At 39.8% G+C, this 16,557-nt stretch overlaps 1 protein-coding gene across 2 annotated transcripts; it reads left to right on the top strand.

The window, feature by feature from the left end:
* Positions 1-603: 603 nt before the first annotated feature.
* On the top strand, positions 604-15,122 carry crispld1a (cysteine-rich secretory protein LCCL domain containing 1a). 2 transcript variants are annotated; one of them, XM_004081018.5, is made up of 16 exons: positions 604-880; positions 967-1,017; positions 1,494-1,749; positions 6,974-7,092; positions 7,500-7,632; positions 7,716-7,831; positions 7,944-8,044; positions 8,120-8,296; positions 8,963-9,023; positions 9,110-9,176; positions 10,471-10,601; positions 10,730-10,773; positions 10,845-10,917; positions 11,002-11,077; positions 11,171-11,304; positions 14,194-15,122. In XM_004081018.5, exons 3-16 carry the CDS (start codon positions 1,495-1,497, stop codon positions 14,243-14,245), a joined length of 1,539 nt encoding a protein of 512 aa, XP_004081066.1. In that variant the 5' UTR covers positions 604-880; positions 967-1,017; position 1,494; the 3' UTR covers positions 14,246-15,122. The 2 variants fall into 2 exon arrangements, with proteins under 2 accessions (XP_004081066.1, XP_078794310.1); XM_078938184.1 differs by having other exon boundaries at positions 615-880; positions 8,255-8,296.
* Positions 15,123-16,557: the final 1,435 nt, after the last annotated feature.

Raw genomic sequence — 16,557 nt, 5'->3', positions numbered from 1 at the left:
TAAAAGTGTAATGGAAACAAGTGCAGCACATAGTCAGACTAATGGGTGTTTGGATTAATGTGTGTGTCAAAAGTCACCTCATTTTTTAAAAAGTTAATGATGGGGGGAATAACTGACAGTGGGGGTAAATATGCAGAGTCTGGTGCTTTTCTCTGTTTCTGCATGTGCCATGGCAACTACTGAAAATTACCAGATGACAAAAGACAAAACTTTCCTGTTTCCATATTGGACTTGCTCTGTTATACCAGAGAAGGGAAAGAGTGACTGTGGGTCTTGGAATCAACAGAGTCACCTGTGAGCAGTTAGAATGAGTAGATTTATTTTTCTCCCGTCAGATTCATAGGATCCAGATTATCCATGGACACTTTTAAAGTGTATTTTGATGGGATCATTGTGAAATTCATAATCAACACATTGAAATTATATCATTACTTATCATTTCTTTAAACAATTTAAAGCGGTTGCAAGCCTATACAATGTGGGATTCACGCGTCATGACGCACGCGCCGAAGTTTTGGAACAAACGGGAGGGCTCCGCAGGGGCGTGGTCAGGGGCGGGACTTTTCTGGCCCGGTTAAAGACGAGAATAAAATGTGGATAAATGGTGCTTTAGCTACTTGGGTGCAGAAAACTCCCAAAGAGGAAAGAGCGATTTTAGTTTCAACCAAGTGCAGAAAACACATAATTTCTGGGGTTGTTTTTTTTTTTTTTTTTTTAATATTTTCTTACATTTTTTGTCAGAAAGAGTGAGTCCAGCTGCACCTGAGCTGCGCGACTTGGAAGCTGGTTTCTTTCCTCTCTGTCTGTCTGCGTAAGTTTTCCTCACAGCAGGATCTCTCTGAGGACTCCAAGAAGCGGGCACCATTCCATTTCATTAAAGGTAAATTATTTCCACAGTCTGCATTAAATCACATCATTCTGCTTCTGTTTCATTATGCATTTCTCCTCACATTTTCCATTACATAGGCTCGTTCCAGCAGCCCGTGCCAGCGCGCGCCTGCATACCACAAAGTTCAAGTAAGTTTACAGAAAGCTTTCTCAGTGCAGGAGCATCTTTTTTTTTGCAGCATCCTGTCCTCTTAACTGCAGCTGTGCAACTTTTTTTCTAATTTGTTGCAGTGTTTTTGTTGAGGATGTTAATAAAACTATTTGATTTAGGCTTTGGATTAAAGCTTGGAAACTCCTCAGGACACTTGGAAATCTGTATTTCTTTATTCCAGTCATTCCCAGCTTTCCAGTTTACACTCTGTGAACTCCACTCATGGCATCCAACCAAGAAAAATCACTGTCCACACCAAGATCAACATTGACACAGGTTACTCAGCAAATCTGATAGAGAACATTAATTGTAGTCCTTTCAATAACTGTGTTTCTCGCGTGCTCTTGATCCCCAGCCAACTTAGCACTGTCTGAATAAAAAAAGCCTGCTGACACAAAAACTTCTCCATCACTCCATGAGTTTAAGAGAACCTCTGTCTTTGTTTCCTATCAAGGATGAGACAAGTATCCGCACAGAGAGACATCTGCCTGCTGCTCGTCCTCCACACTTGCACGGCTATGGTGATGCTCCCAAACTCCACCGGCTGGGAGAAGATTTTGGACAAATATCTGGATGAGGATGGTGACTGGTGGGAGGCCAAACAGAGGGGCAAGAGAGCCATTACTGACAGTGATGCTCAGCTCATCTTGGACCTTCACAACAAGCTCAGAGGGCAGGTTTACCCTCCTGCTTCAAACATGGAGTACATGGTAGGTGATTCAGATTATATCAGTTTAAAATATTGATGCCTGTTCTATGAGAAATTCTGCTAGATATGTCTGCTTTGTACTCCCAGGATTTTGTTTTTTTGGCCAAAAGAATGAATTTCACACATCTTAATTTTTTTCTGAACAACTCCCACTTGTTTGGTTTTATCTTTAGCCATCATGTCCATGCACAACAGTTGCATTGCAAATCGGGCTTACTGCGCCTGGGCATGTTTCACCAGTTGTTTTAACCCCTTGCAAAACACACGCCTTCTAAAGGCTTACAGATCTGGAGCCGTTCCACACTTTGCTGCATGTGCTGGCACAGGACAGGCACTCGATCGTATGGCCACCAACAGCACCCTTACAGGATAAAAATCAATACAATTTGGAGACGGTAATGAGGTTTTTATCACCCTTCTATCTTCACTTAAAGAGCAACTAAACAAAAGGCAGTTTTATTCTGTGGTAATGGCAAATAAACAGTTCCTGCTGGGGGCAGTTGGTGGACTGTGTAATTGTATAATTGAGAGGTTGGGCTTGAGGACCCCTTGTGTGTGTGTATTGTGTTCAGGCTTCTGGTTGAGGCACATGCATGTGGAGAAACGCTGAGCTGGCAGCACTCAGTTCTTTTCTTCTGTCTCCTGTTACAGTTGATTTTTTTTAGCTACAGGGGCAACCAGGGGTGAAAAAAGGAGGGTTAGAAGTGAAAGTGTGAAAGTTGACATGCAAGATGCACTGATGTGAAATGATAAAATAGGTCTGCAAGGAAGAGATGCATCTAATAAATAACAAAAAAGATGAATTAAGATCAAGTTGAATGTTTGAGAGAGAAAAAAGAAAAATGTGGGGTTTTTTTGCAGTTAGGGCATGAATTTGTTTAATTTTCTGCACTTTTAATTTCAAAGAATTTGCATGTTTCTCTTTTTCTTGAGGTGAATTGCTGCCACCTTTCAGAGACCTCACTGCTTCGGTTTACTGGCAGGCTTCATAGACACGCTCACTTTTACCCAAATGTGCACCTGCATTTGCGCAAATCTGCCCACATAAAAATGCCCACATAAAAAAATAAATTAGCCCATCAGCTCTGTCAGTATTGTACAGTATTGTATTAAACTTCAACCCCAATGACCCTCTGCAGCCGTCGTCCCAGAGCCTCTGAGATAACATCTCTTCAAATCCATCTCTTTTTCTCCTTCATCTGTTTCCTGTCCTTGCCCTCCCCCTTTCTCTCAGAATGGGACTCCGCTCCCATTCTGTCAAGAGCCAACCAAAAGGAAAAAACTCTGGATAGGTATTCACACGCTGCAGCAAACCACAAAGCTTCAGTGAGGCTTCATTAGGGAGGGGGGGAACAACAGTTCTGCTTCTAGCACAAATGTTGACCAACAGGTAAAGAGTAGTGTTTTGAAGCCCTGTCAGACAAACTGATGGCATCTTGGAAGTAAGACACGCGCCAGTCTTGATGTTTGACCTAGTGGTGGTGATAGTAATGTGTGTTAAAGTGAACTTGATGTTTGTTTTCCCACCAAGATGAATCAGTGCTGTGCTGAAAAGCTTTGAGCACTTAATGTTTCCAACAGGGCAGTGTGCCTCATGTAAGTAATCCCTATGAAGCCCTATACGTGAGCAATTAATGTCTGGACAGAAAATAAATGCATCCTGAATATTTTTTATGATGCCAACAGTGGACTTGCAGCTCAGCACATGCTCTATTTGCTGAGTAAAGCTGTACAAAATAATCAAAATACATTCTTAGAAGGCATACTGGTGATTTGATCAGTGGAAAGATGCCCACAGGAAATCAACAACAGGTCTCTGTACTCTGTACTCTCAACTCACAGAAGTGCGTTTTCCCAAATAATTTTTCAAACAGTAGCACCACATTAGGAGAGAACTTTTCTCCTTCTTACTTTGAAATAGTAAGACTTTTTTAATGATCAAAAGCACGAGGATTTTAAATTACACCGCCGTATTATAGACAGCTCCATCTCTGCAGGAACTAAAATAAACCCCCCTTAACCTACAGATCTAGCACTGCTCTGCACTCTTTTAAGTTAATTTTTTCTCCTTGGGTTAGCTGTTCATTATTCTCCTGACAGTGTCCTCAGCTGGAGTGAATAGTTCATTATCGTTACTCATAACAGTCCTGTCAGTCTTTACTTTTATCCTTAACCCATAAGTAAATCTCTATGGACTAAGATCACGATCCATGTATTCTGCAGATTTAGTCTGATTAGGTCAAACTAAAACGAACTGAACGTTACTGTAACAACAATAGGAAATCTTTCTGCATTTATTTACATGAGTCCTGATCCCATAGTAATTTCCTCAGTTTGCTTGAGTAGATGGCAAAATGTATTTGAAGGTTAGTTCATTTTCTTCCTTTTTTCAAATATTTGGTTTTACATTTTTTGAGTTTAATATAGTTTTAATTATAATTCTCAATTTCTTACTAAACTCTGCCCTTTTTATTGCTTTTCTCAACTCCCCCATATCTGGCCTTAATCTCTGTGTTTTGCTGCATTAGAAATAAGCAGGAAGTGCATACTTGCAAACGAAGTTGCTCTCCACATGCTTGGAATGTGACCAGATGACCAGGAAAGGAGAAAAAAAGACAGGTCCTAAATGAAGTGTTAAGCGAAATAAACAATACCGTGTGCACAGTGCTGAAAGACTTTAGAAGGGGGGTGTTTTTCTTTACAGGCCCTATAGAACGGCTGTCAGGTGGGCGGTGGGTGGGTGGGGTGCTTCGCGGTTACAAGGCCTCCCCTGCTGGAGTAACTGTGCAAACAACAGCATCCTGACAAGGATTTTACTCTGTACAGACTAGTAAAAATGATGGCCTCATGTTTTGTTATACTGCATCTTTACTGGGAATTTCCCAGCATCCTTGTGTTTATTTTCATTCACACCATGCTTTGACACGTCCCTCATCATCTCTTTAGGATGCAAACCATAATTTGCTTCAAGACGCTCCAGCCAAAATGTTCTAATGACTGAAAAGCTAACTATAGCAGACCTGTCAGTTAAAATTGGTCAGACCTAAGAGTCTCCACATCTATGTGTTGGTGTCTTCAGTGTAAAACGCTCCATCTGCTGGAGCTTGCAGGACATTTTTGCTGTAAATAAAGATTGATTTTTGTGCACTGAGGCTTCTAAGATCATTAAAGTTGAAAATAATACGTAGAAAGTGTTTTCCATCAAATGTCAAACAAAGGAGTTCACTTTTTTAATTGCTTTTATTACTGCAACTGAGGAATCCACCTTAAATTTATATTAATGTTTAGATGGCGCTGATGTAGCTCTTCTAAAAAAGCTGTTATGGTGGGTTATCAGTGGAGGGATATCAATTCAAGTCATTGTTTATTTCCAAGATCAGTTTGAAAATTGCCAATAAATTAAGGTAATTTGAAGCAACCAATCAGCTTGCAAGAGTTTTTGTCCAGCGTATTCATGGATAAATGAGTTGATGGATGTGGAACAACACAGCTGTTATGAAAATAATGACTGACACAAGACTGACCTTTCTTGCAAACAAGAAAACTTTAGACTGCACATTTAGAAATAAGTCAAAATTCTTCCTTTTGCTAAATTGTCTTTAAATAAGCAAACAAACCTAAAAATGTTGTAATTTAAATCAGAACAATTCCAGTCACTAAGACATGTCTTGCTATTGAAAAACGTTCTTGATGAGAGTATATTTCTTTCTTGCAAGATTGAAAAAAGGACATTCTTTTCTTGAACAAATGTCTTTTTACTTTCTTGAAATTTAAGTTTTTGCAGTGTGAGATTGTTTCGCCTGTATGTTGTGTAGCAGCTATGCAGTTCTGTCTTGCGCCTTTAAACTTTATGTTTCCACAATAGCGCATTAGCTTCCACCAGCATAGAGCCAACTGACTTCTTTAGTTCTTTCATTTCCATTTAACTCACTTTCTCAGTGGCCTGTAAATAAAAATTCACTCTGCAGCACAAACCTCTGTAGAATGAATTACATCTCACTGTGCAACGATTTAAACGTGGCTAAAAATGCAACCGTTGACTTTCTTGTAAACATGAAGTGAAAACTGCTTAAGATGTCATTCCATTCAGATTTCAGGATCCTCAGAAAGGAAAAAAAGAGGAGCTTTGCAGCTGAAAGTATCAAGGATGTTTAAACACAGACTTGACATCAGTTTCTTCAGCTGATCAGCTAACACTTGTGTTCAGTATGAGAGCCTGTCAGGCTGCTGGTTTTTGTTCTTTATTGGAGTTATATCATATTTCTTCAGGGCCCAATATTAAAATCTTACAGTCATGCTCTGCTGGTTTTGTTGATTCAAACAATTAAGTCCATTTGGCCAGCAGGATTCCAGAAAGCAGCTGAAACAACTGCTCACAGTACATTTGCAGCGCTGCCAGACATCCTGTTTTATGGGTATGTGCGTGTGCTTTGGGGGCGATGCAGGGAGCAGCGATTGTCCGTGGGAACAAAGATGTGTAAAATACGGAAAGGTGTTCTTAGAAAATTGAAGGCGAGATTGGTGGCTTGATGCTAGATGACGTTTTATTTGGAGTGCGCTGAAATCAGAGTATTAAATTGGTTCGTGGAAAATGTCTAAAAACTAAAAAATGCTAAATTGATTTTCTGAAAGTAACCTGCATGATTAGGCATTTCATGCTGAAGGTGAATGAAAGAGTGTGCAATTAATGGGGGGTACAGTGTCCTTCGGGGGAATTACACCTGTGTTATTCCGACATTTCCTAAATAAAATGAAGGTCAACTGTAAGGAAGGACCCTTTAGCAGCCAGCTTTACCGACAGAGCAGCTTGGAGAGAGACGTGAAAGAAAGTCATGCTCTTCAGACATATGGAAAGTATTACCTTTGGAAAAGCTCTTTTTGGAATTTTTAAATTGCCCCCAAATTTCAGGAGAACACCAATGTTGAAGGAGAGAGTTTGTGAACTTTGAAGAACTTAAAATCGATAGGAGCAGCAAATCCCACAAAGCTCCTGATGCAGGGCTCTTCTTTCTGTGTTCATAAACCTGCTGTGTTACATCTCTGGTTGTGCAGCTGTGAATATCTCCACCTATTAGCAGCTCTGTGGCCCTGGCTGTGCTGTGTCATACTTCCTGATAGCAAACGTCCAATTCGGTTTGGATTGAACTGTCAGCTAATTATTTCCGTGAATTGAATTTGATTCCCAAAACTAACATTGCTTTTTTTCCTTTTCACCTCTCGGGCAGATGTGGGACACAGAGCTGGAACGCTCAGCAGAGGAGTGGGCAGAAACCTGCCTGTGGGAGCACGGTCCTGCCAGCTTACTGCCACAGATTGGGCAGAATCTGGGCGCACACTGGGGAAGGTAAACCCAAAATAAAGCAAAAAGCAAGAGTTGGTTTAAAAACATGCATTGATTTTTTTTTTTTATCAGTTACCTTTCAAAAAACTTCAAAATTTATAGTTTTGGATAGAAAAGTGAAACCACAACATTGTTGATTTTCCTTCAACTCTCTTGTAGTTTGCTTATATGTAGGAAATTAAAATATTTTGTGAGATGCAGCAATGCGGCTGAATAAAATGCTTCACAACCCTCATGACATTTTATTGAATTCCCGGTAATGAAACAACTAAAGACACCCTCATGATAACTGGTTGCCTCTGCTAAGCAACCAGCCCTAAGTATACGTATTAGACTGCAGCTTGTGGCTTTTACAACCTTGAAATTACCATTGTTAAGATGGCTGTTTTTGTAACCAATGATCTCTCTAGATATCAGCCACCTACGTTCCATGTTCAGGCTTGGTACGACGAGGTGAAAGACTACTCCTTCCCTTATCCTCAGGAGTGTAACCCCTACTGTCCCTTCAGATGCTCTGGCCCTGTTTGTACACATTACACACAGGTAACTGCTTGAATAGTGGATCTCAACTGATCGGTTAAGCACATATTTGTCAATCGTTCTTGTGTTTTCGTCATATTTTGCAGCTGGTTTGGGCCACCAGCAGCCGCATCGGTTGTGCTATAAACCTTTGCCACAACATGGATGTCTGGGGACAGATTTGGGCCAAAGCTGTGTATCTTGTTTGCAACTATTCACCAAAGTGAGATTAAATCCTATCTACCAAATCTATCAAACCTTCAAAGAATCCTATAAATAATTTTGAGTCATAATGAGTATTTATATAAATATTGGTATTCATATCCCCTGATCAGAGGAAACTGGTGGGGCCACGCACCCTACAAACATGGGACCCCATGCTCTGCCTGTCCTCCTAGCTATGGAGGAGGATGCAGGGACAATCTCTGCTACAAAGGTATGCAGATGTTGTCAGAGTAAATAAACCTGTACATACAACAGCCTGTCCTTCTTCATTTTTGTATTTTTGTAGATGATAGACCCTACTCAGAGAATAACTTCATTGAGCCAGAATCTCCTCTTTCTGTAAACCCCTGGTCCCGGGCCTCCAACCCTGCGCCTCCCGGTCTCCCAACCCCAACCCGGGCCCCCTCCAACGCTCCCATAGAGGACCTGCAGAAGAATGAAGTGGTCAACACACAGCAGATGTGTAAGCTGCCATTTAGCTGTTTATTCTGGCTCTAGTTTCATCCAAGATTGGAGGGGGGGGGGGCATTGAATATGGCTTTAGGGGTGGGACTGGCAGAGAGTGGAAGTACAGTACAAAATGTACTGTAAAGAAAACATTGCATTTCAGACTTGGGTCTGAACCCAAGAAACAGACAAGAACTGTTTGCTTAGAGTTTAGCAAGTAATAAAGGCTAAAACAAAGTAAACCACATTTCTTGAAGTTTACATCACTTTAAATTGTGTTGCATTTATGTATAATCACCTTTGTCATCCACTTAATATTGCAAGTCGACATAGTGGAAGAGGGGAGCCCTATTTCAGCATGATGCCAGAGTTTTTGTTTGTTCTTGCTGAGAGGGCTTGAGGAGTGAGTGTGACTCACTGTTGTTGTTTTTTTTTAATGGTTTCCTCTCTGCAGCCCAAGCGGCCTGCAATAGTAACATGAGACGCTTCCTTTCGTTTTGCTGACCATCTTGGATTGTCTCAGCATGTCTTGTTTGGTTCTGAAAACACTGCAACGTCGCCTCCTCTGTGGTTCTACACAGCACAGGTTATTGGGAGCTAGTCATCTGAAGCAGGGCTTGTAGCTTGAATGTGCCGTTTCATGCGGGAGCATTTTATGAGGAGCCGTTTGTGTCTGTTTCAGCTCAGCTAGTGGCCTGTGGCACAAAACTGCGGGATCAGTGTAAAGGAACGCCATGCAATAGGTATGGTGACAATGAAGTTAATCAAAATTAATGTGACCAATGAAGCGCACACTCTTTTATGACTGGGCTGTTTTGGAAATACATAGGTATGAGTGTCCAGCTGGATGCCTGGATGCAACAGGAAAGGTCGTTGGGACGGTATACTATGAAATGGTAAGTACACAGTTAATACACAACTTTATACCCACTTCAGATCCTTCTAAAAGTTCCTCAACATAACTTCAGAGGCCACACAAACTAGAGGTTTGTGAGTAGCCTGTCCTACTGTTTGGCAAAGGTGAGGTAGACCCTAGACAGGTGACCAGTCTTTCAGAGGGCACACAATAACTCCCACACAGACTCACACACGCTCATGTACATTTAGGGATACAACAGAGTAACCTATTAACCTATAAAGCATATTTTGGGAATGTGTGAGGAGGCTGGGGTGCCCAGAGACAACCCACATATGCACGAAGAGAACCAGCAAACTCCACATAGAAAGGTCCTAGTCAGGATTTAAACTGGGGCCTTCTCGCTATCAGGCAAGAGTGCTACCATTCATTTATCTATTTTTTTACAACTGATAGAACATCATAAACAGAAGCATAGCAATAAAATACTATGTGCAAAGTTTGCAAAGGGCTTTAGATGAAGTTTTTTAATATATCAAGTCTAAACCCTTTTTTTTTTCAACTCAGTCAAAAGTTACATTTGTACAAACAGAACTTGTACAGAATTACAGATGGGGTAGAACAGAGTAAAGTGAACATTTGTTGAGTTCACCCATGAATCTGCTCATCAAAACAAAGTTTGAATCAACGGAAAAATGCTCTGTTATGAAACCAGCCCCTGGTGTTATTTAAGGAACTAAAATATGATTCTTTTGGGATCTATTCACATTATGGATGTGAAGGGTTAGACATGGGGATGAGAGAGCATTTCGACACATCAAAGCAAAAAAATAGCACTAGTGTGTCAGTTGTCTGACAATACAGTAAACTTTAATCTGTTAGGACCTTGCATCCATTTACATGGTTAAGTGGAGTGCTATAACTTCTTGTTTAGTGGACTAACTCAAGTATTAGCTCACGTTTTAAGAAGACATTTTAAAGGTTTATTTTACAAAATAAACAGCAACTCCACTTTTAATAAGTCTAAAGCCCTTCCAATAAATGCAAAGACCCCTTTGGCTTCGACATTGTGAAGGCATAGGTGACCAGCTGCAGCCTTATTGAAAGTAGCTGTCAAGCTTCATTTTTATGTTTCAGGCAACTTTAGTGCTGACATTGTAGGATACTGTGACCATGACATATCCACATGTGCGTTCCTGCTGAAATCAGTTTTATGTCAAAAAACCGCTATACCTATTAAAAAAAAGCACACACATTATGCATGTGTTAACTTCTTAACTACAGTGTCAGCATTATGTAAATGCTTTTAGTGAAATGTCCTTTATTTTTTGCAGCACTCAAGTGTGTGCAGAGCAGGCCTGCACGCTGGTGTCATTGATAATGAAGGCGGTTGGTTGGATGTCACCAGGCAAGGCAGAAAGGACTTTTTCATCCAATCTAACAAGAACAGTGTCCAGTCTCTGGGGTGAGAAAGTGAATTCAGCCCAGAATCATCCTGCTGCAGAACATATTTTGCAGATATCTTACAGGAATAACAATAATAAAAACAAAAACTAACCCAGATGTTTTTTTTGCTGTGTGTGCTCTATATAGGAAATATCAAAGTGCTAATTCCTTCACTGTTTCTAAAGTGGCAGGTAGGTCTGATATTATTTATCTCTTTTTGGACTGAGCTGCAACACAGTTTGTGCATGTGTTTCTTTTGCAGTAAAAGCCATCACATGTGAGACAACAGTTGCACAGTTGTGTCCATATGAAAAGCCTGCAACACATTGTCCAAGGTAGGAAACCTCAATCTGCTGATGTAATCTAATCTCAGCCCATCATCAGCATCCCGTCTTGATGTTGAATTTTTCTCTTTTTAGGTTGTATTGTCCAAGAAACTGTTTAGAGGAAAATCCTCGCATCTCCAGAGTAATTGGAACCAAAATATACTCTGATGTGAGTTTGTTTTAGGTATTTAATGCGCTAAAAAAGTATTGAGGAATTTACCAAGCAAGATTAGTGAGAATTTTCTCTTGTATGCATCTGTAGAAATCCAGTATATGCCGAGCTGCAGTCCACGCCGGAGTGATTAGAAACCATTCAGGGGGCTACATCGATGTGATGCCCATGGAGAAGCGCAGACACTACACTGCCTCAAACCAAAACGGCATTTTCTCAGAGAGGTATGCCATAGTAAAGCAAATGAGTTTTGTGAAAAAAATGCTCCTTCAACAGATCCCTGTAATAGGATAGAGATTTTTACTCAGTGGGACAAATTTACCATAAATAGAGTGAAATTAAAGCCTTGGCTATTGTTTTAGAAAGTGGTAACGTAAATATGGCATCTTCAAACTTCAGACGCAAGCGAAAAGGAGTTAGAAATAAATGGGTCATTAGTTGAGAAAAAGGGGCCACTCTTTCCCCCTTGTGGTCATAATGTTTTAAAGATACAGGCTGTCCATTATGTCTCTTGTGTTTGTCTCACAGGGTGATTAACATTCAGTCCATCCTGTTTCCATATTCCCTTCTGTCTTTTTTGGGGTTTACAGGGCTGCTATCATCTGGCAAGATGTGAAATGTACTTAATATGGCCGGCACGCCTGGAGTTTGAAATAATTGATAGCGTGTCAGTCAGTGTTTATGTAATTCTCGGAGCGTTTTGTCTTTCTGACTGAAGGTTACAAAATACAACCAGTTGACAAAGATTTAGTGCTTAATATAGTGCTTCAGATAAAGAGAAAAACAAGGACACGAAGCAGAAGCACACCAAGGAGCAGAATGAAATTACAAACAATTTAATCTCAGACCAAATTGTGGACCGGATGAAAAAAGCAATTTTAAAAGAGCAGCTGCAGTGGAATAATGGAGTGTACTCTTGGAAGAAATATTTTTAGCTGTGTCTGAAATAATTTACCTTAGGCAAATTAGATGACTCCCACTGTTGGGAGGAATGTTGCTGCAGAGTTGTTCATGATATTGAATAATACAAACAGTCAAGCTCTCCCACCAGCCAGTAATTACTAGTGTGTTTTATTGCATAATAGATTTTGTTCATCCTTAAGAAATGAAATCCTTTTAAAAAGTGACTTTTGCTTACTTGTCTTTATAATGCACGAATCCAGTGCTTTAAAGGGCAACCTTACCACATTATGACCATTTAACTGTCCACAAAGGCTTTTCAAGGATTCGTTTGGCTCATTTAGCCTTTTTTAGCTTGTTTCTTATTTATTTTTAAAAATTGTAATATTATATATAAATATATTACGGTATAAATATTGATCAGATAATTTTACATCTGTAACATTAGACAAACTAATTGAATGAAAAAGCTGCCAACTTTTAATATAACTTTAGGAAATTGAACTGATGAATTTTGTGTATTTGTTTGTCTACACGCACAGAGAAACCCTTGATTTGTACAGCAGCTGTTGTGTTATGAAGCTTAAAGCAGGGTTTCGCAGTTTGTACCAATGCAGTGTGAAAATCCCCCCCACCTTCCTTAGCCATAAATTAAAAAGAAACAACTTGATGGGGTGGCCATGGAGCAGAAGTAGAGCGGTCAACCTCTGAACCCCACATTGCTCCTGATGACTATAAGTTGGCGGCAGTGTTCGGCAGCGGAGCCGCCATCTGTTTCAGTCAGTGTTTTTCAACCAGTGTGCCGCGGCACACTAGTGTGCCATGGGAGACGGTCAGGTGTGCCGTGGGAAATTACCCTCATCGAAAAACATTTACCATCTCCAAGATATCAGCTCTGTGTTCATCCAAACAGGCTCTGATGAAACACTGAGTAGTTAAGAACATAAAAGATCGTAAAATACTTTTTTCTTTGTGTTTATTTGATTTTATTAAAGACACTTTGATAAGAATGACAATACTGCGACTTAGCCGTAGCTTTAGCTGTTTTAGGAAAAGCCCCGCCCCTTTAACTGTCTCCACCAATCATTCTTGAAGGCTTAATTACACGTCATCAGTCTGACCAATCAGAAGTGGTTGAAGTCTTCACTTCCTTATTCCAATTCTGCTCATAAAGTCGCTTAGTTCCAACAAAAATACCAGCTAAAGCTCGTCTTTAGTGGTGTAGCTTTCCGCGGGATCTGGTGGAACATTTGGACAAAACAATGAAGCTCAGAGATGTCTGCGTTTGGCGGCTGTTTGCACTACATCTCCCATGATGCATTGGGTTAAAGTGACAGCGTCTCAGCGCACAATGAGTCCTGGTTAAACGTCTTGAAACCACAACGAACACACATGAAACAGTTTTTAAATCTTTTAACTTAACTTTTATTACATCTTCTACAGCTTTTTCTGCCACAATTATCACAAAAATGCATGTGAGATTCCGGAGGAGCTGTAGATCAATACAGACTATGAGTTTCCCCTTTTTTTAAATTTTTGGATGATGGTGTGCCGCGGGATTTTTGTCAAGGTTAAAGTGTGCCGTGGCTCAAAAAAGGTTGAAAAACACTGGTTTAAGTGACTGTAAAGGTAAAAAAAGTGCTAAATAAGTTCACGCCTTCAGCATTTAGCATTCAAAACTTTATTGCTTGATTAAGAAGACTTTCCAAACACTCTGATTGGTCAGAAAATTTGTGAAGCTTGTTGAATTGGTGCCACCTCTTGACAGGAGCCTCACACACCATGCTCCTTGCTGAATTAAAACTGAAGCTGTTAAGAGTTTTTAAAATACAACAGTTTTCTCTGCTATGTAGTCCGTATGGTTATTTGACATTTAAATGGAAGGGAACCATTCAGTAACAGGCAAGCTGTCACTGAACACCCCCTCCCTTCCTTCATATGTCTTTACTTGTCTTTGTCACTCTGCAGAGACACTTGACACCTCACCATCATTTTTATACTTTTACTAAATATGAGTATAAGTGGGACTGACAAACTCCCCCACATTTCTCTTAAAGTGGGGGGGTTTATCTGTTTGCTTAGAGAGCTTACCCTCTATCAATTTTTGTCCCGTCTGTTATCAGTGTTGGTTACATACACCTAATCTGTTTCTAAGTCATCTTGTAAGCCTGCACTACACTGACTCACGTCTCTTGTTTCTCTGTTTCCTTCAGCCTTCAAAACCCTCCTGGAGGTAGGGCGTTTAGGGTCTTCGCTGTGATTTGAGCACCACGGAAGGCGGTTTTACCAAGACACACTTGAGGTTCTTTAATGATGATCAAGCCTTGTCAAAATTTAGAAATATTTCTGGCTCTGCCACACTTTACAGATTATAAATTGTTACAATAAACCAACAAGCCAGCCATCCGAACCTTTCTGGCTCTGATGCGTATTTCTGCTTTAGAAGGATTTTGAATTTAAAAAAACCTCTAAATTCTGCTGTATATGTACATGTGTATAGTTGTTAAAAGTTTATCATTTTGTAATAGGGCCTTGTAATTTTTGTGTACGTTTAATAATCCAACAGAAAATCTACTTTGTAATGGGACTCAAGAAAGAATTTCATTTTCATCAAGTCTGGCACATTTTTCAGTGGTGCTCTGGAGCCATCTCTTGCCATACATTGTACTTTTTATTTTGGATGGCTGAAAATTGTTATGCATTTTTATATGATCAAGCTTCATATCAATACGAATTTGCAAAGAATGCTGCTATATTTGTGTGTTTTAATCTTTCCAGTGCGGTAGAATTTTGTATGTATTTTAAAAGAAATGTGTGTTTGAGCTAAAACTGCCTGCAGGACAGGAAAGTACAGTTGTCATCCACTAGTTCAAACATTTTTTACTGTTCATGGTTGTTTTTATTTGAAGTGATAAATACAATCCTCTATTAAAATTGATCAAGAAATGACATGCAATATTTTGTACACTGTATATATTTCTCTTTTTCCACATCTACAGTGTTTGTTTAAAGCAGTAATCTTTATCTTGACACTATCACTGTATCAGTCTTTTTTTCTGTAAATATATCAGTTAAATTTTTCATCCTTGGTTTGTAAGGAAAGTTGCATTTCCAATAAAATTAAAAAAAGAAGTACTTCAAACTCTTGCAGGTTGTTTTAAGTCTGTCAAGAATTCACTTATTTATCTTCAATCTGCTGTCTCAAATTATAAGATCTTTGGAATATTTATGTTTTACGTTATAAACTAATTGGATTCTGGAATCCACAATATGGTGCGTTCACTTGTCATTACCTGGGAGGAAATTCCTCCTCCCTCATTGGCTTCCAGTGGGTTCCAGCTTGTCCATATTTTCAGTGTTATGATGTCTGGAGGGTTCCAATTGTTTCTGACTCAAGCTGTCATTCTCCGTTATTCCCCTGACAAGAGCTACTAAATCTTACCTAATGGGCCGACTGCATAGCCACAAGCCAAAAGGCTGCAGAACAAGACAACATGAATGTCCTGTTTTTGAATTAATTCTGTAATTTTCATATATGTTAGCATCAAGGATGAGTTGGACATTAACATAAACACCAGTAAATACAAAAAAATGTATACATCAGAGTTGCTTCTGCAAATACTTGTATTGTTAGTGTTCTGCACGTTCTTGCACGATCGTCAAAGCCTGCATAAACACGATTTGTTAACATTAAACATGATATCCTGGCTTACGATTGGCTAAACTCTGCGGGAGAGGCAGACTTGAAGAGATTGCCACTCTGTATGATCTTTATGTGTTCCAAGATCTTGGGAGACAAAAAGGAGAGACATACATCAAACAGGTGTCAAAATTCACATCAGAGTGTGGTGGCAGGTGGCATTCAGAGGAGGAAAATGAAAGGCAGGAGGATAGGCAGGACTGCAAAAAAAAAAAAAAAAAAAACAGTGACAGGAAAAGGGCAGAGAGATAAGTAGAATTTTATGATATTCAGATGCTTTTGTGAGAGAAACATTAGGTATTCTCTGCAGAATGCCTCATCTTTTCCCAGCTTTAAAACAAAGTGCCAACAAGAAAGTTTTACATCGGCATCTTTAGAGATTTGTTACAGAAAGATTTTGCAAGCCCCCTAATAATTAAAGTAGAAGTGCAACAGATGAGTTAATAGTGATACATGAGCTTCTTACAGCCTACTGGGACTGTTTATTGGACCAACCAGAAAGACAAAGATACATTAGGACCAAACCGAGAAAGCCAAAGCCATGGGCCCCATTAGGACGAGGATGGCTGAGTGCCGTGAAGACAGATGGGATGAAAGACAAGCTTGCAGCTAGCAGAGTCTGCATGGTGCCACCAGTGTTTTCAAACTGTCGTTTAAAATAAGGAAGGCCATTAATAACCTCCTCACTGTGCTCTGCTCTGCTGCAGTCTGGCGCTTCTTACAGAACAGGCAGCAGACAGGCAAAGAACGTGTCAAAGAATATGCGTTAAAAAAGAGGAGAAGGAAGCAGAGTTTGGGGATTCATAAGAATTTTTGGGGGTTGATGTGTATGTGCCGTGTATTCTTTTTTTTTTTACTTGTTTGTTTACTGGGCTTG

This window comes from Oryzias latipes, chromosome 20 (assembly GCF_053564925.1).
Source record: "Oryzias latipes strain Hd-rR chromosome 20, Olatipes_Hd-rR_3.1".
Classification (NCBI taxonomy): Eukaryota; Metazoa; Chordata; class Actinopteri; order Beloniformes; family Adrianichthyidae; genus Oryzias; species Oryzias latipes.
This window is presented reverse-complemented; position numbering and strand designations above follow the sequence as displayed.